At 45.4% G+C, this 19,758-nt stretch overlaps 1 protein-coding gene across 2 annotated transcripts in view; it reads left to right on the forward strand.

Moving 5' to 3' along the window:
• LOC133665145 (aspartate--tRNA ligase, mitochondrial-like) overlaps nt 1-19,758 on the forward strand; it is a 29,969-nt gene that overhangs the window by 1,520 nt on the left and 8,691 nt on the right. Inside the window, exons 2-12 of one of the 2 annotated variants that reach the window (XM_062070370.1) lie at nt 6,181-6,280; nt 6,347-6,413; nt 6,491-6,592; nt 6,671-6,766; nt 7,177-7,300; nt 7,371-7,417; nt 7,925-8,031; nt 9,125-9,194; nt 9,295-9,444; nt 11,066-11,173; nt 11,248-11,310. In XM_062070370.1, coding sequence (XP_061926354.1) covers nt 6,181-6,280; nt 6,347-6,413; nt 6,491-6,592; nt 6,671-6,766; nt 7,177-7,300; nt 7,371-7,417; nt 7,925-8,031; nt 9,125-9,194; nt 9,295-9,444; nt 11,066-11,173; nt 11,248-11,310 — 1,034 coding nt within the window. Of the gene's footprint in view, nt 1-6,180; nt 6,281-6,346; nt 6,414-6,490; nt 6,593-6,670; nt 6,767-7,176; nt 7,301-7,370; nt 7,418-7,924; nt 8,032-9,124; nt 9,195-9,264; nt 9,445-11,065; nt 11,174-11,247; nt 11,311-19,758 lie in introns of both variants that reach the window. The other variant, XM_062070369.1, reaches the window with a different exon arrangement.

The raw sequence follows: 19,758 nt of genomic DNA on the forward strand, positions 1-19,758 counted from the left end.
CTATCACAGGTACTTCACATGATAGCCTACTATCACAGGTACTTCACATGATAGCCTACTATCACAGGTACTTCACATGATAGCCTACTATCACAGGTACTTCACACGATAGCCTACTATCACAGGTACTTCACATGATAGCCTACTATCACAGGTACTTCACGCGATAGCCTACTATCACAGGTACTTCACACGATAGCCTACTATCACAGGTACTTCACACGATAGCCTACTATCACAGGTACTTCACATGATAGCCTACTATCACAGGTACTTCACATGATAGCCTACTATCACAGGTACTTCACACGATAGCCTACTATCACAGGTACTTCACATGATAGCCTACTATCACAGGTACTTCACACGATAGCCTACTATCACAGGTACTTCACATGATAGCCTACTATCACAGGTACTTCACATGATAGCCTACTATCACAGGTACTTCACGCGATAGCCTACCATCACAGGTACTTCACACTACAGCCTACTATCACAGGTACTTCACACTACAGCCTACTATCACAGGTACTTCACATGATAGCCTACTATCACAGGTACTTCACACGATAGCCTACTATCACAGGTACTTCACACTACAGCCTACTATCACAGGTACTTCACACGATAGCCTACTATCACAGGTACTTCACACTACAGCCTACTATCACAGGTACTTCACACGATAGCGTACTATCACAGGTACAAACAAACAGATGAAGTGTGCAGCTAAAGCGCAAAAATGATGACTAAAGCGGTGAAGTTGTATTTACATTTGCACTTTGACAGTTTATTGAAGAAACATACATATTATTATTATTATGAATGATTTTGTTAGAATGAATTTGTTTGAATTGGTGGTTAGTGCCACAAATGTATTACACGTGAGTAGCGCTGCGGACCACAGCTGACAAACACAACAAGAGTGCGCTGCACAACAAGAGTGCGCTGCACACAACACAACAGCTGACAAACACAACAAGAGTGCACTGCACACAACACAACAGCTGACAAACACAACAAGAGTGCACTGCACACAACAGCTGACAAACACAACAGCTGACAAACACAACAAGAGTGCGCTGCACAACAAGAGTGCGCTGCACACAACACAACAGCTGACAAACACAACAAGAGTGCACTGCACACAACACAACAGATGACAAACACAACAAGAGTGCACTGCACACAACACAACAGCTGACAAACACAACAGCTGACAAACACAACAGCTGACAAACACAACAAGAGTGCACTGCAAAACACAACAGCTGACAAACACAACAAGAGTGCGCTGCAAAACACAGCTGTCAAACACAGCTGACAAACACAACAACTGACAAACACAACAAGAGTGCGCTGCACACAACACAACAGATGACAAACACAACAAGAGTGCGCTGCACACAACACAACAGATGACAAACACAACAAGAGTGCGCTGCACAACAAGAGTGCGCTGCACACAACACAACAGATGACAAACACAACAAGAGTGCGCTGCAAAACACAGCTGTCAAAATATAAGATGGAAAAGATTTTAGGAAACAAAAAGAAGTGAAATGAACTCGCTGCTTGGAAAGATAATCTTACTTGATAAGATCCCCTAAATCTAAAAAATTAGCAGGACTTTGAAGATAAAAATGAGTATTTTATTTGACAAAGAAGGATTATTCAACTTGCAATTCTTAATGAAGGCATCCTCCAGATGTTAATGAAGGCATCCTCCAGATGTTAATGAAGGCATCCTCCAGATGTTAATGAAGGCATCCTCCAGATGTTAATGAAGTCATCCTCCAGATGTTAATGAAGGCATCCTCCAGATGTTAATGAAGGCATCCTCCAGATGTTGCACAATCTTTAAATAAAGATGTTATATGTGGGGGAATACCAAAATGTCTTATTTGAAGAGTTTATTTTTCTACATTTTAAACTAGAATAAAATAACATTGTTCATGCTAAAATAAAGATGAAGTTAAGTCACTTACTTGGCGCTGAGCAGAACCGTGTGTGTGTGTGTGACCGTCCATGACATCCTCCACTGGGAATGAACTCATGTGTGTGTGTGTGACCGTCCATGACATCCTCCACTGGGAATGAACTCATGTGTGTGTGTGTGACCGTCCATGACATCCTCCACTGGGAATGAACTCATGTGTGTGTGTGTGACCGTCCATGACATCCTCCACTGGGAATGAACTCATGTGTGTGTGTGTGACCGTCCATGACATCCTCCACTGGGAATGAACTCGTGTGTGTGTGTGACCGTCCATGACATCCTCCACTGGGAATGAACTCATGTGTGTGTGTGACCGTCCATGACATCCTCCACTGGGAATGAACTCATGTGTGTGTGTGTGACCGTCCATGACATCCTCCACTGGGAATGAACTCGTGTGTGTGTGACCGTCCATGACATCCTCCACTGGGAATGAACTCATGTGTGTGTGTGTGACCGTCCATGACATCCTCCACTGGGAATGAACTCATGTGTGTGTGTGTGACCGTCCATGACATCCTCCACTGGGAATGAACTCGTGTGTGTGTGACCGTCCATGACATCCTCCACTGGGAATGAACTCATGTGTGTGTGTGTGACCGTCCATGACATCCTCCACTGGGAATGAACTCATGTGTGTGTGTGACCGTCCATGACATCCTCCACTGGGAATGAACTCATGTGTGTGTGTGACCGTCCATGACATCCTCCACTGGGAATGAACTCATGTGTGTGTGTGACCGTCCATGACATCCTCCACTGGGAATGAACTCATGTGTGTGTGTGACCGTCCATGACATCCTCCACTGGGAATGAACTCATGTGTGTGTGTGTGACCGTCCATGACATCCTCCACTGGGAATGAACTCATGTGTGTGTGTGACCGTCCATGACATCCTCCACTGGGAATGAACTCATGTGTGTGTGTGTGACCGTCCATGACATCCTCCACTGGGAATGAACTCATGTGTGTGTGTGACCGTCCATGACATCCTCCACTGGGAATGAACTCGTGTGTGTGTGTGACCGTCCATGACATCCTCCACTGGGAATGAACTCATGTGTGTGTGTGACCGTCCATGACATCCTCCACTGGGAATGAACTCGTGTGTGTGTGTGACCGTCCATGACATCCTCCACTGGGAATGAACTCATGTGTGTGTGTGTGACCGTCCATGACATCCTCCACTGGGAATGAACTCGTGTGTGTCTGTGACCGTCCATGACATCCTCCACTGGGAATGAACTCATGTGTGTGTGTGTGACCGTCCATGACATCCTCCACTGGGAATGAACTCGTGTGTGTGTGACCGTCCATGACATCCTCCACTGGGAATGAACTCATGTGTGTGTGTGTGACCGTCCATGACATCCTCCACTGGGAATGAACTCATGTGTGTGTGTGTGACCGTCCATGACATCCTCCACTGGGAATGAACTCGTGTGTGTGTGACCGTCCATGACATCCTCCACTGGGAATGAACTCATGTGTGTGTGTGTGACCGTCCATGACATCCTCCACTGGGAATTAACTCATGTGTGTGTGTGACCGTCCATGACATCCTCCACTGGGAATGAACTCATGTGTGTGTGTGACCGTCCATGACATCCTCCACTGGGAATGAACTCATGTGTGTGTGTGACCGTCCATGACATCCTCCACTGGGAATGAACTCATGTGTGTGTGTGACCGTCCATGACATCCTCCACTGGGAATGAACTCATGTGTGTGTGTGTGACCGTCCATGACATCCTCCACTGGGAATGAACTCATGTGTGTGTGTGACCGTCCATGACATCCTCCACTGGGAATGAACTCGTGTGTGTGTGTGACCGTCCATGACATCCTCCACTGGGAATGAACTCATGTGTGTGTGTGTGACCGTCCATGACATCCTCCACTGGGAATGAACTCGTGTGTGTGTGTGACCGTCCATGACATCCTCCACTGGGAATGAACTCATGTGTGTGTGTGTGACCGTCCATGACATCCTCCACTGGGAATGAACTCATGTGTGTGTGTGACCGTCCATGACATCCTCCACTGGGAATGAACTCATGTGTGTGTGTGTGACCGTCCATGACATCCTCCACTGGGAATGAACTCATGTGTGTGTGTGACCGTCCATGACATCCTCCACTGGGAATGAACTCGTGTGTGTGTGTGACCGTCCATGACATCCTCCACTGGGAATGAACTCATGTGTGTGTGTGACCGTCCATGACATCCTCCACTGGGAATGAACTCGTGTGTGTGTGTGACCGTCCATGACATCCTCCACTGGGAATGAACTCATGTGTGTGTGTGTGACCGTCCATGACATCCTCCACTGGGAATGAACTCGTGTGTGTGTGTGACCGTCCATGACATCCTCCACTGGGAATGAACTCATGTGTGTGTGTGTGACCGTCCATGACATCCTCCACTGGGAATGAACTCGTGTGTGTGTGACCGTCCATGACATCCTCCACTGGGAATGAACTCATGTGTGTGTGTGACCGTCCATGACATCCTCCACTGGGAATGAACTCATGTGTGTGTGTGACCGTCCATGACATCCTCCACTGGGAATGAACTCATGTGTGTGTGTGTGACCGTCCATGACATCCTCCACTGGGAATGAACTCATGTGTGTGTGTGACCGTCCATGACATCCTCCACTGGGAATGAACTCGTGTGTGTGTGTGACCGTCCATGACATCCTCCACTGGGAATGAACTCATGTGTGTGTGTGTGACCGTCCATGACATCCTCCACTGGGAATGAACTCGTGTGTGTGTGTGACCGTCCATGACATCCTCCACTGGGAATGAACTCATGTGTGTGTGTGTGACCGTCCATGACATCCTCCACTGGGAATGAACTCGTGTGTGTGTGACCGTCCATGACATCCTCCACTGGGAATGAACTCATATGTGTGTGTGTGACCGTCCATGACATCCTCCACTGGGAATGAACTCATGTGTGTGTGTGTGACCGTCCATGACATCCTCCACTGGGAATGAACTCGTGTGTGTGTGTGACCGTCCATGACATCCTCCACTGGGAATGAACTCATGTGTGTGTGTGACCGTCCATGACATCCTCCACTGGGAATGAACTCATGTGTGTGTGTGACCGTCCATGACATCCTCCACTGGGAATTAACTCATGTCTTTTTTATCTGACTTTGATACATGTTGTATTATTTGCACAGCTATGCTATTTATTAATGTTGTATTATTTGCACAGCTACGCTATTTATTTATGTTGTATTATTTGCACAGCTATGCTATTTATCTTACATAGAAATCATATTTTTCTATTTTGTTTATGTTATGTAATTCTGTGCTACTTAAACAGTTTATTTTCTGTGCTGTTAATACCCATCTTGACTAACTGGTTAATAAAAGTAATGTTAATACCCATCTTGACTAACTGGTTTGTAAAAGTACTGTTAATACTCATCTTGACTAACTGGTTAATAAAAGTACTGTTAATACTCATCTTGACTAACTGGTTAATAAAAGTACTGTTAATACTCATCTTGACTAACTGGTTAATAAAAGTACTGTTAATACTCATCTTGACTAACTGGGTTAATAAAAGTACTGTTAATACCCATCTTGACTAACTGGTTAATAAAAGTGTTTACAGTACAGTTGTCATTCACTTCAATTTTAGTGAATCTGGCTTTATATGTACTGTATACTTTCACTGGAAAATATATTGAGATATATATCCAATATCAAGTTTGAGTCAAAATATATGGAGATATACTTTTTGGTTAATGAAGGTGTTTCTGTAGCTGCTTCACATCAGATGCAGTCATTTGATCAACTTCTTCACTTCTATTGGTGGCGTTCCTCAAGGTTCCATCTTAGGTCCTCTCTTAATCTTCATTTGGGCTCTTCAACTTGAGTTGAAAACACATTTCAAGACATTTCTGCAGCAGATTCTTCAAAACTCTAGTGAGCTGTCATTGAGACCATCTTAGAAATGATTTGAAGATGCAGATGTAAGATGTATGTTAGGAAAAAAATGAAATGTTGACTTAATATGTCATTTTTTTCATTAGTTTTTGGTTTATGATTGTATTGAAATCATTTGACATGACAAGATGATACAGTAGTTGCTAGAAAAGCACACTATATTTGATAGCTGTTCAGAACTAAGGAGGTGGCTTTGATGTGCGCAGGTAGCAGCTCTCTGTCCTTTCGAAGTCACACCTGTGGACAGCTGAGACGCCAGCATGTGGGAGAGAAGGTCACGCTCTGTGGTTGGGTCCAGTACCTCAGGTGAGGTGCGTCCTTCTTTTCTTTGGACGGGAGCTTGGAAAATAACCTTTTACCCGTCTTAAACAGACAAGACCTGTTCGTCATTCTTCGAGATTTCAGCGGTTCCACCCAAGTTCTCATACCTCAGGAGGAAGTAAGTGTAAAGATTGGATGCTGACTTAACATGTTTGGAATTAGCTGTGGCTAGGTTTTGTTTTCTGCTGTTCCAAGTCTGCGCGCCACCTTAAAGGAGTCCTGTGCAGTCTCACTGCTGAGTCCGTGATCAAAGTCGCAGGGATCGTTAGGCAACGGCCACCAGGACAGGAGAACAAGGTGCCTTCAAAATGTGTTAGATAACAAGCAGTGAGGAACATGAGTCGGAGAAGTGCTGAGTGTGCGTGTTTGTCACAGGGGATGCCAACAGGAGACATCGAAGTCCTCGCCGAGGACGTGGACGTCTATAACACCTGCCGCAAGTTGCCCTTTGAATTGAAAGACTTTGTCAAAGTGAGTGCATTGTAGTTGGAATATTGTTTTCCTGCCATTGAAACATGACAAATGTTCATAAGATCAATAATAATACACTTAGCTCACCTTTAAGTTCTCACATGTTTCACTTTTTCATCTCATGACACGTAACTGTGGTGCATTCAAGGACTCTTTGTAACAGAGGCGTCACTAGTTTCTAGACACAAGGAAGGTTTAATCCCCAGGAGATGGAATATAATAATAAGAAACTTATGTACAGCTTCTACTTTTTCATTTCATAGACCGTGGAACTGTGGTGCATTCAAGGACCCTTGACACAAGTTTGACACAGAGTCATCACTAGTTTATAAAGACTCAGGTTTAGGGTGGCCCAGAATTTGCCGCAAGGCCCCCTGGCCATGATCATAAATTCTGTTTCTGTTGTCCAGAAATCCGAGTCGTTGCGCCTGCGGTTTCGCTACCTGGACCTGCGCTCGTCCAACTTGCAGAAGAACCTGCGACTGAGGTCCCAGCTGGTGATGAAGATGAGAGAATATCTCTGCTATATGCACGGTCATTGCACTTCTTCTACTTGCTCAGCTTCTCTCCACCATCCTGGATTGACGTCCTCTTCTTCCTGCAGGTTTTGTTGACGTAGAAACTCCCACTCTGTTTAAAAGAACACCAGGGGTAACCATCTTGTATTTCATGTCTGATACTTTGCCAACACAACTACAAGTATCACACTAGATGTACCTGCACCACAATAGTCATCTATTGGTCAGTATGACATCATCCTGTAGTTAGCATATGATTTTATTTATTATTTTAAAACTACAATTTAACACAGGCTGCACTTTGAATTCATCTATTTTGCCAAATATGTCAAAAGTCTTTTAAATTAGGATGGCTCTTTCGCTGCTAGCTTAATGCTAAGATACAATGGACAAGCCCATTGACAGGCTAAGGAGAATTAGCATGGAGATTGTTTGAAACGTTTAACAAATACAATTTGAGCGGCACACAATTGAGGTCAAATGTCAAATGCATTCTCCGTACATATAGTCATTAGGGCTGGCTAAAATCACCTCTTATGGATTGATATATTTGATATTGTAATTGCTACCCCAATGATGTCAGCCTGTGGCTTGACATTACAACCATTTATTATTCATGATTTTTCTCTGGCTTTTGCAGGGAGCTAAAGAGTTTGTGGTTCCCTCCAGAGAGCCAGCTCGTTTCTACTCGCTCCCTCAGAGTCCTCAGCAGTTCAAACAGCTTTTAATGGTGGCAGGAATTGACAGGTGGGAACTCACTACTTCTTCATTGTTTCCCCCCACTATTACATTCTCATTAAGCAGGGGTTCTAAACCTCTTTTACTTTCCACTACAGAAGGGCCCGGGGCCCACTGAAATAATAACACAGGATTAATCATCTTACTCTTGATTTTAATTGTATTCAGTAATTATATCTGACCTACTTACAGTTTACAACCTTGTCAAATGATATGAAAGCATGTTTTCATCACAAATATTATTATCAAGGCTTAGGTCAGGCTGATTGCACAAGTAAATACTCATCAAAAATTCTGCAAAAGAAAGAACTCTGATGAAAAATACATTTACATACAATTACGCAGTGCTACAATAAATACATTTGAACTAAATTAATAATATGTTTCTTAAATAAAAATCATCATATAGACTCATACAAACTGATGAAAAATAAATACACACATTTATTTCAATTTATGACAACTTACAAACTATTTAGTGCTAAAATAAATGAATTCTAACAAAGTTAATACTAATAATAATCATAATATATATGTTTCTTAAATCAATAAAACTAAAGCGCAAATGAAAATACAGCTTCACGCATTTAGTCATAATTTTTGCGCTACATGACTTTAGCTCCAAACTTGTTTGATATTCTCATTACTGCCACAAGTGGTGGAAAAGTGCATGACAACAGCATTTCTTGGTGACGCTCTAGAGCCGGGGTGTCCAAACTACAGCATCTTTCATTTGAGATGAATACCAATCTGGTGTTTTTTTTAATGTCTGACAATCTTATTGCTGCGACTGTGCCGCCATCTTGTGGACAATGTTAGTAAAAGTAGTACAGCACAGTGTTTATTTGTAGGACCAAATCCAAACAACCCTCCCTAGTCATGGCGCATGAAAAAAAAGCAACCAACACACATGGTCACACATTACACAACCTGCTCACTCAACTTTGTGGATATCATTTAAAGAAATGTCCACACGCCATAGAACATTCTAAATAACCACCATCCATTGCAATGCATGATGGGAAAAATTTTGTCATGTAATGACAATAAAAAAAGGCATTTTATTTGTAGCTCATGAAAATGGGAACTGTCATTGTTTCAGGTACTTCCAGGTTGCGCGGTGCTATCGTGACGAAGGCTCCAAACCAGACCGCCAGCCTGAGTTCACCCAAGTAGGGAGAAAGAAGCAAAGACCACAATAGTTGTACTGAGTTATTCATGCACCTGCTTTGTATCTCTCAGCTGGACATAGAAATGTCTTTTGTGGAGCAGGCGGGAATCACATCTCTGGTGGAGGCTTTGCTGCAGTACTCCTGGCCTGCGGACAAAGGTGGCATCACCATTCCCTTCCCAACCATGACGTACCAAGAGGCCATGAGGGACTATGGTGTGGACAAACCCGATACCAGATTTGGCATGAAGGTCAATTCTTACTTTTGGAGTTTTTATCAATTTGCAAACAAGTCTTTTTTAATATTGGCATTATGGGGTATTGTGTGGAGAATGTTGAGAACAAAAATGAATTAGAAATGTTTTTAATTTTACATTTGTTTATTGAATATTTTGGACAAAACATAAATACAATACAGTCCAAATCAAATGTTCAAATAAGTACAAGCAACTATTGCTGTAAAGTCACACACAACTGCACTTCTCATTGGCCTAAAGGCTCATCAACCAACACACAACTGCACTTCTCATTGGCCTAAAGGCTCATCAACCAACACACAACTGCACTTCACAATGGCCTAAAGGCTCATCAACCAACACACAACTGCACTTCACAATGGCCTAAAGGCTCATCAACCAACACACAACTGCACTTCCCATTGGCCTAAAGGCTCATCAACCAACACACAACTGTACTTCACAATGGCCTAAAGGCTCATCAACCAACACACAACTGTACTTCACATTGGCCTAAAGGCTCATCAACCAACACACAACTGCACTTCACAATGGCCTAAAGGCTCATCAACCAACACACAACTGCACTTCACAATGGCCTAAAGGCTCATCAACCAACACACAACTGCACTTCACAATGGCCTAAAGGCTCATCAACCAACACACAACTGTACTTCCCATTGGCCTAAAGGCTCATCAACCAACACACAACTGTACTTCACATTGGCCTAAAGGCTCATCAACCAACACACAACTGTACTTCCCATTGGCCTAAAGGCTCATCAACCAACACACAACTGCACTTCACATTGGCCTAAAGGCTCATCAACCAACACACAACTGTACTTCACATTGGCCTAAAGGCTCATCAACCAACACACAACTGTACTTCCCATTGGCCTAAAGGCTCATCAACCAACACACAACTGCACTTCACATTGGCCTAAAGGCTCATCAACCAACACACAACTGTACTTCCCATTGGCCTAAAGGCTCATCAACCAACACACAACTGCACTTCACATTGGCCTAAAGGCTCATCAACCAACACACAACTGCACTTCACATTGGCCTAAAGGCTCATCAACCAACACACAACTGCACTTCACATTGGCCTAAAGGCTCATCAACCAACACACAACTGCACTTCACAATGGCCTAAAGGCTCATCAACCAACACACAACAGCACTTCCCAATGGCCTAAAGGCTCATCAACCAACACACAACTGCACTTCACAATGGCCTCAACATGCTGCAGAAATACACAAAAGGCTCATCAACCAACACACAACAGCACTTCCCAATGGCCTCAACATGCTGCAGAAATACACAAAAGGCTCATCAACCAACACACAACAGCACTTCCCAATGGCCTCAACATGCTGCAGAAATACACAAAAGGCTCATCAACCAACACACAACAGCACTTCCCAATGGCCTCAACATGCTGCAGAAATACACAAAAGGCTCATCAACCAACCACAATTCATTTCATTTCTGAATAGGACTGTAAGAAAAGAAAATGTGAAGCGCTGTGAATACTTTGGCCTGACTGTATGAAATAAAATAGACACATACATCTCCTGCTGATCATTTGACTTAAGCAAGCAATATGTGTCTTGCTGTTGTGTCCAGCTGATGGACATCACAGACCTCTTCCTGTCTGCTGACATCAGCTTCTTCAAATCAGCCGTCAGCCAACCAGGAAGCTCCATTTTGGCCATGTGTGTCCCCAGTGGAGCAGTAAGAACCAACACATTCTTTTTGCTACCACCGCTGTCCACTTTTCTAACGTGCTTCTTTGTATTGGCCTTCAGGAAGTGTTTACTGCTAAAGATTTGGAGGGACTGAAACAGGTGTCAAAGACTCACTTTCACCAGGTAACACTTGTTTGCTTGCCGTATGTAGGGATGGCTACCATTCACCTTTGAGCTGATACAGTACCAATTCATGGTACCTGAGAGTGGATATTGGTACTTTTGTGTATGTTAATAAACAATCATTTTTATTTGATCATAACATTTTATTTTTTAATGTAACATTTAAAAATGAGCTGATTATGATAACTGTACTGTCCAGTTTTTATATTTTCTTTTATTACACTTTTCAGTATCATTTGCAATGCAGTTGTACTTCCAAGATATTAGATGGTAGTACTCTATAGGCCATTTATATATATATATATATATATATATATATATATATATATATATATATATATATATATATATATATATATATATATATATATATATATATATATATATATATATATATATATATATATATACACTACCGTTCAAAAGTTTGGGGTCACCCAAACAATTTAGTGTTTGAGCCTTCATTTCTAAGAACAAGAATAGACTGTGGAGTTTCAGATGAAAGTTCTCTTTTTCTGGCCATTTGGAGCGTTTAATTGAGCCCACAAATGTGATGCTCCAGAAAGTCAATCTGCTCAAAGGAAGGTCAGTTTTGTATTTTCTGTAAGGAGCTAAAGTGTTTTCAGATGTGTGAACATGATTGCACAAGGGTTTTCTAATCATCAATTAGCCTTCTGAGCCAATGAGCAAACACATTGTACCATTAGAACACTGGAGTGATAGTTGCTGGAAATGGGCCTCTATACACCTATGTAGATATTGCAGCAAAAAGCAGACATTTGCAGCTAGAATAGTCATTTAGCACATTAGCAATGTATAGAGTGTATTTCTTTCAAGTTAAGACTAGTTTAAAGTTATCTTCATTGAAAAGTACAGTGCTTTTCCTTCAAAAATAAGGACATTTACATGTGACCCCAAACTTTTGAACGGTAGTGTATATATATATATGTATGTATGTATGTATGTATGTATGTATGTATGTATGTATGTATGTATGTATATATTAGGTCTGCAACAACTAATAGATTAAAATCGATTACCAAAATAGTTGGCGATTAATTTAGTCATCGATTCGTTGGAACTATGCTATGCGCATGCGCGGAGGCTTTTTTTTATTTATTTTTTTTTATTTATTTTTTGGGTTATTTTTTTGTTGTTGTTTTTTTTTGTTTTATAAACCTTTATTTCTAAACTGCAACATTTACAAACAGCTGAGAAACAATAATCCAAATAAGTAGAAAACAGCGGCGGTGAGGCTACGTCTCATGAGGTGGAGGTAAGCTAGCCAATGATGTGTCATGTGCAGCTCACGTGACCACGCCGTCTGGAAACATTGGAAAAATGGCGCAGGAAAACACTAGTGATAGTTTAGCGGAGAAACATCTTGAGGTTATTGCTTCAATGGAGAAAAGTGTACGACCTAAGTGGTCCAAAGTGTGGGAACACTTCACTTTAAAGACTTGAAAGAAGAGTGTTTCCTGCAAAATGTCACGGAAGTACAACATTGCTTCAGAAGCACCTGAAGTAGAAACATGTTGCAGCCATGGATGAAGGGAAGAACTCACACTACGTAACTTTTGAAGTCCATAGTGGCAACAAGCATTCATGACTTCAGCTTTTTTGTGAGTAACGTTAGTTCTGCCTTTGTTGCAACGCGGGGCTGATAATGTGTCTCCGGCACATTTGACTCCATTTTGAGAGAGAAAACGCACGCTTACCAATTTGGAAATAAACGTAACGGACAGAAATATCTCAGGTTGGTTTCATAATGGATCAATGTAGCCGGGCCGATAAAGCTATATAAATATATTTAGATTTGAGTGACGTTTTAGTATAACTGTAACAAACTTTTCAGGATGTCCCAAATTACCAGATAATGTTAGGTAAGGAGGAGTTTTGTCCCTCCAGAGTTGCCGTAGGGCTGTGACGTGAGAGGTCTATAAAGGTGGTTGTGGAAGAAGGTGTGTGGGGAGAGAGAAAAAGGAGAGTGAACATTAAAGAAGTGGTGGAGACCGGACCTGCTCTTATGACTCCCATTTATTATTTTATTATTATATTATATTAGTACACATAATATGCGAACCCAGAATACTCGGCTACATTGGTGGCAGCGGTGGGATTTTAACTGCTGTGTTGGAAAAAAAAAAGAAAAGAAGAAAGTGTTACACAGGACTCGTGAGTTTTCAGTTAGCTGCACGTGTATAGTTAGCTGCTAAGCTTCCTGGCTGTTTTGCGGACACGTGGTGTGGTGACGACGACACTTTTAAGCTCGGCAAGACGCTGTTTGACAGACACTCACACGGCATGAATGTCAAAAATGGACTTAACAGCTCCCTTCCCCGGCGACGGTGCCAGAATTTCTCAGCTGGACAGAGACAATTGATGGACCGCTTCTGGGCCAGCCTATCGGCGCATGTGCGTGCTCCGGTGGAGAGCTTGGAGGTGTGTGCTGCGGATGTGAGCCGGCTGGTTACGGAGGCGTTCCCGGCGGTCTTGCTGCTGGCCCTTCATGCTGGGAGACATCCGACGGTGGTGTGAGCAGTGCGGAGCGTGTCGGACCCGCCAGTGCCCTTGAAGTCCCCGTGGGTGGGTCCCAGATTTGTCGGCCCCTCCAGAGGGTGGCCATGGACATTCTGGAGTTGCCCATAAGTCCCCGTGGGCGGGTCCCAGAATTGTTGCCCCCTTCCAGAGGGTAACCATGGATATTCTGGAGTGGCCCAGAAGTTCCCATGGGGTGGTCACAGGTTTGTCGGCCCCTCAGGAGGGTGGTCATGGACATTTTGGAGTGGCCCGTAAGTCCCATGTGGGGGGGAAGGGGTCCCGGGGTGGTTGTCCCTTCCAGAGACTCTGCCAGCACCACCAGATGGTACTTTATTGATTCCTTCACTGCCTATAACCCCAAGTCTGATGGCATGATGGCGCGTCACAATCGAACTATCTCGCAGGGGGCGACTGGGGCGACCTCCTGCGCACAACTGAACTATCTCGCAGTGGGCGATTGGACCGACCTCCTTCACATCTGCACGTTTTTGCATGTTTTGAGGGGCCAGGGTGCTATCTTATGCAATACTTTGTGGATCAGTTAAAATATTGTTGATTTGTTGGTGCATTAAGATTGTGATTTTTGTTCTCTGTTCTATTTCCCCTTGTTTGTTTGTGACGAAACGGGGACGTTTCTAATTGAGGGGGGGACGTATGTAACAAACTTTTCAGGATGTCCCAAATTACCAGATAATGTTAGGTAAGGAGGAGTTTTGTCCCTCCAGAGTTGCCGTAGGGCTGTGACGTGAGAGGTCTATAAAGGTGGTTGTGGAAGAAGGTGTGTGGGGAGAGAGAAAAAGGAGAGTGAACATTAAAGAAGTGGTGGAGACCGGACCTGCTCTTATGACTCCCATTTATTATTTTATTATTATATTATATTAGTACACATAATATGCGAACCCAGAATACTCGGCTACATAACTAAACGTTATGAAGGTGCTGGAATATTTCATGCTATTATTCAGAGGCAGCCTAAAATGAATCCTTTATTATTCACAACAGAAACGTGTACAATATCTGATTCAGTTCTGATCTGATGAGTTACATTTCTGTGTTATTATTGCTGTATGCTGCACCCCCAATGTCCACAACATGGTGCCAGTATGCTGGGTTTTTTCAATAAAATACTGGAAAGGATAGAAATGTAGTTTGTCTCTTTTATCCGATTATTAATCGATTAATCGAAGTAATAATCGACAGATTAATCCATCCATCCATTTTCTACCGCTTATTCCCTTCGGGGTCGCAGGGGGCGCTGGAGCCTATCTCAGCTACAATCGGGCGGAAGGCGGGGTACACCCTGGACAAGTCGCCACCTCATCGCAGGGCCAACACAGATAGACAGACAACATTCACACTCACATTCACACACTGGGGACCATTTTAGTGTTGCCAATCAACCTATCCCCAGGTGCATGTCTTTTTGGAGGTGGGAGGAAGCCGGAGTTATCAAATTAATCGTTAGTTGCAGCCCTAGTATATATATATATATATATATATATATATATATATATATATATATATATATATATATATATATATATATATATATATATATATATATATATATATACACACATGTATGTATGTATGTATGTATGTATGTGTGTACGTATTGTGATGTGCGGTCACAAACCAACCTCCCAGAGACAGTTCTGTTTAAAGTTCAAACGCCGCAGCGTTGTTTTATTCAGTCAGTTTTTCTGAATAAAGGATAACTTAAAGTTCTTCCCGATTGGGGCTTCCCTTGAAACAAACAAATTGTCACTTTTTCCAAGTCTGGATCATGTCTCCTAAATTGCCTGGAACATATAGCAAAGAAACTGATCAGTGCAAAGTTAAATAAATCCCAGCATTCAATGAATCAAACATCTTACACACATTTAGCAGACTAATTTACAAACTATATTTCAGTGGAGCAACACACTTACCGCCCGATGGAAGCAGACCTTTCCCAGCAGGGAGCCAGCCACACAATGAGTCAAACACCGAGGTGCTATTTAACTCCAACACAGTGATTGCCAGCCTGCCACAGCTGCCTTGGGGCAGGTGGCCACACCTCAGCCTGATTGAGGATAAAATTAGGGATGTACTTGCCTTCAATGACCACACCTAAAGAGTGGCGTAGTTTGACCTCCTGGTGCATGCTTTCACTGTGATGGCTGGCCCTCTGCCCAGTCTCACCTGTTCGGAGGTATTGTGATGCTCCACATATCCCCCCCCTAAGCTCCTTGTTGGTACGAGGAGCTTCCTGTTCCTCATCTTCGTAGCGGCGGGACATCGCGTCGGCGTGGCGGATATCCTTTCCAGGGCGGTGCTCGACAGTGAATTTATAATTTTGCAGTTCCAGGAACCAGCGTGTCACCCGAGCGTTGCTGTCCTTATTGGTGGCCATCCATTTGAGGGGGGCGTGGTCGGTCACCAGAGTGAAGCGTCTTCCCCATAGGTAATACCTGAGATGGTGGATGGCCCACTTCACAGCAAGACACTCCTTCTCCACGGTAGAGTAGTTTTTCTCGTGCTTTAGCAGTTTTCGGCTAACGAAGGTTACGGGGTGTTCATCGGCGCCAACCAATTGGGCTAGGACTGCCCCGATCCCAGTGCCAGAGGCATCTGTGTGGAGGACGAATGGCTTCGTGAAGTCAGGTGCAACAAGGATGGGTTCCTCACACAGAGCTTGCTTTAACTTCTCGAAGGCCCCTTCCGTTTCGGTGGTCCAAGATACTCGGTGGGTTGACCGTTGGCGAGTGAGGTCGTTGAGGGGGGCCGCTATTGTGGCAAAGTCTTTGATAAACTTCTGGTAGTAGCCGATCAGACCTAAGAAGGACTGCACCTGTCTTTTAGTGATGGGGCGGGGCCAATTCCGTATCTTCTCCACCTTCTGGGCTTGGGGTCGCACACACCCACGGCCTATCGTATACCCGAGGTAGTCAGTTTCGGTCCATCCTACCCGGCACTTCTTGGCGTTCGCTGTTAGACCAGCCTGACGAAGGGCCCTGAGGACAGCCTCCAGGTGTTCCAGATGGTGGGCCCAGGTGGCGCTGTGGACCACGATGTCATCAAGGTAGGCGGCGGCATAGGCTTGGTGAGGACGGAGGATTCGGTCCATCATGCGCTGGAAGGTCGCAGGGGCCCCGTGGATGCCGAAGGGGAGGACAGTGTACTGGAACAAGCCATCTGGAGTTGAGAAGGCCGTCTTGGGTTTGGCTCTCTGGGTCAGGGGTACCTGCCAATAACCTTGGGTCAAGTCCATGGTGCTGACAAAGCGGGCAGGTCCAAGGCGGTCAATCAGCTCATCGGCTCTAGGCATGGGATATGCATCGAAGGTGGATATTTCGTTTAGTTTTCGGAAGTCGTTGCAAAACCTCAAGGAGCCATCTGGTTTAGGGACGATGACAATTGGACTGGACCAAGGGCTGTAGGACTCTTCAATGACGCCTTGGTCAAGCATCTTTTTTACCTCTTCTTTTATCGCTTCCCTCCGCGCTTCTGGGACCCTGTATGGTCGTTGCCTGACCACCTTCCCAGGCGGGGTCTCTATGTCATGTTCTATGACATGGGTGCGCCCGGGCATCTCTGCAAAAATGTCCCGGTAGCGGCCCAATAGCTCTTGGACATCTTGGACTTGTGTTGGGCCAAGGTCTACGCCTACATTGACGGCGGGTTTCTGGGAAGAGAGGTCCGTTAGAAAGGCAGGGCTAGGCAAAGGTGCAGCAGTGTGCCATCTTTTCAATACATTTACATGGTACAGCTGTAAACCTTTCCTCCGGCCGGGTTGCTGCACACGGTAGTTGACGGCCCCCACTCGCTCAGCGATCTCGTACGGGCCGTGCCATTTAGCCAAGAATTTGCACTCTGCCGTCGGGACCAATACTAAGACAAGGTCACCCACCTTAAACTCACGGAGATGAGCGCCCTTGTTGTATGTTCGTGCCTGGGCAGCTTGAGCCTTCTCCATATGGTTCCGGACCAGTGGCCATACCCTTCTGGCTCTCTCCTGTAGGTGTTCCACGTGGTCTATAACGTTCCGGTGGGGGGAGGGCTGACTTTCCCAGGCTTGCTTGGCGAGGTCCAGCAGACCCCGTGGATTCCGCCCGTAGAGCAGCTCAAAAGGGGAAAAACCTGTAGAGGCTTGTGGCACTTCACGAATAGCAAACAGTACATAAGGAATTAATTGGTCCCAGTCTTTCCCGTCAACTTCAACCAGTTTCCTTAACATTGTCTTCAAGGTTGAATTAAAGCGTTCCACTAGTCCGTTAGTTTGTGGGTGATAGACGGAGGTTCTGATCTGTTTTATCTTAAGCCATTTATACAACGCGGTCATTACACGGGCCATAAAACAGGTACCCTGGTCTGTCAAAACCTCGTCTGCTATTCCAACCCGGCTAAAAAGCATGAGTAGTTCATGGGCAACATTCTTGGCGGTAGCAACACGCAAGGGAATGGCCTCGGGGTATCGGGTTGCATAATCGACAATGACCAGTATATAGCGGTGTCCACGAGACGATTTTGGCAACGGCCCCACAATGTCCATAGCTATCCGTGAAAATGGCGTCTCAATAATAGGAAGGGGTATGAGGGGATTCCGGAGAAAGGGCCGCGGTGCCGCTTTTTGACATTCCGGACATGTGCGACAAAAGTCCTCGACGGCTCGTTTCACCCCAGGCCAATAAAAACGTGCGACCACTCGGTCGTAAGTCTTCTGGGCTCCCAGATGAGCCCCTAATTGGTGGGAGTGAGCGAGGTACAACACCCGGGTGACGTAACTTTTCGGCACTAATAGTTGTTCAACAACTCCCCCCCCCTTAGTTTTTTCACTTCGGTACAACAGACCCGCTTTTACCAAAAAATGAGGATAAGACACCCCACTCACCCCAGCGACCAGTTGACCGTCTATGGTGGCGATGCTTTGGCGGGCCATTTCCAGGTTCGGGTCAGCCCATTGGGCTGTGGCGTACTCGCCTTGAGGTGGATTCCCCTCGACCGGCATGAGCGGGAACTCAGAGAAGGGGTCTTCACTGGCTGGAGGGGTCTCTCCCCCACTGGCGTCTCTCTCAGATGCTCCACTTCCTGGTGAGGTTCCTCTAGGTGCTCGGAAGGTGGGGAATGCGGTCCGCGGGGTCGAGGCTGCGGGGCGCCGGTCCCGGCGTCTTGTTTGTCGGGGAGGATGTGGGCGGCGGCCTGGGTTCCAATACCGCTGGAAGAGGACACAATCCGTGCCTATCAGCAGAGGGACAGGTAGGTTGGGGACCACCCCAGCAGCCACAACGGCGTCTCCACGGGGGGTCTGGACCCGGATATGGCTGACCGGATAATGGCGGACATCACCATGGACGCAGGTGACCGGGACGGTGTCTGAGCCGACAGGACCAGCGTAGTCAGCCCTCACCAAGGTGACGACGCTGCCAGAATCAATCAGGGCATGGGCGTCGGTACCTCCCACCCGCACCGGCAGGGAGGCCTGGGGTCGGCCGGTGTCCCCGGTGTGCAAGCAAGGTCGGTGGGCACCCGAGCTGGCGGAAGAGGGCATTGAGACGTCTCGGTCCCGTTCCGGACAGGCCCAGGAGATGTGGCCTTCTCGCCCGCAGACATAGCACCTTCTGGGGGGCCGGGCCAACCTTTCCTGTGGGTTGCTATCCCTTGGGGCATTACGTGGAGGAGTACGGGGAGGAGATCGCAGGCGCGCACGGCCCGTCCTTTCAGCAGGGGTGGGGCGGCTTGGCTCAGCTCTGGTGGTTCGGAGCATCTCGTTGCTAACTTGGTAGTTCTCCAACAGAGCTACCAGAGAATCCAGGGAGGCGGGGCTCACCTGCGCAGCATACTTTCTGGCATCGGGCGGCAAAGCTCGAATACACCGATCAATCACCAATCTTTGGATCCAGGGTGTCTCCCCGCTACTCGTCAGCC

The sequence above is a fragment of the Entelurus aequoreus genome, linkage group LG14 (genome assembly GCF_033978785.1).
Source record: "Entelurus aequoreus isolate RoL-2023_Sb linkage group LG14, RoL_Eaeq_v1.1, whole genome shotgun sequence".
In the NCBI taxonomy this organism is placed as follows: Eukaryota; Metazoa; Chordata; class Actinopteri; order Syngnathiformes; family Syngnathidae; genus Entelurus; species Entelurus aequoreus.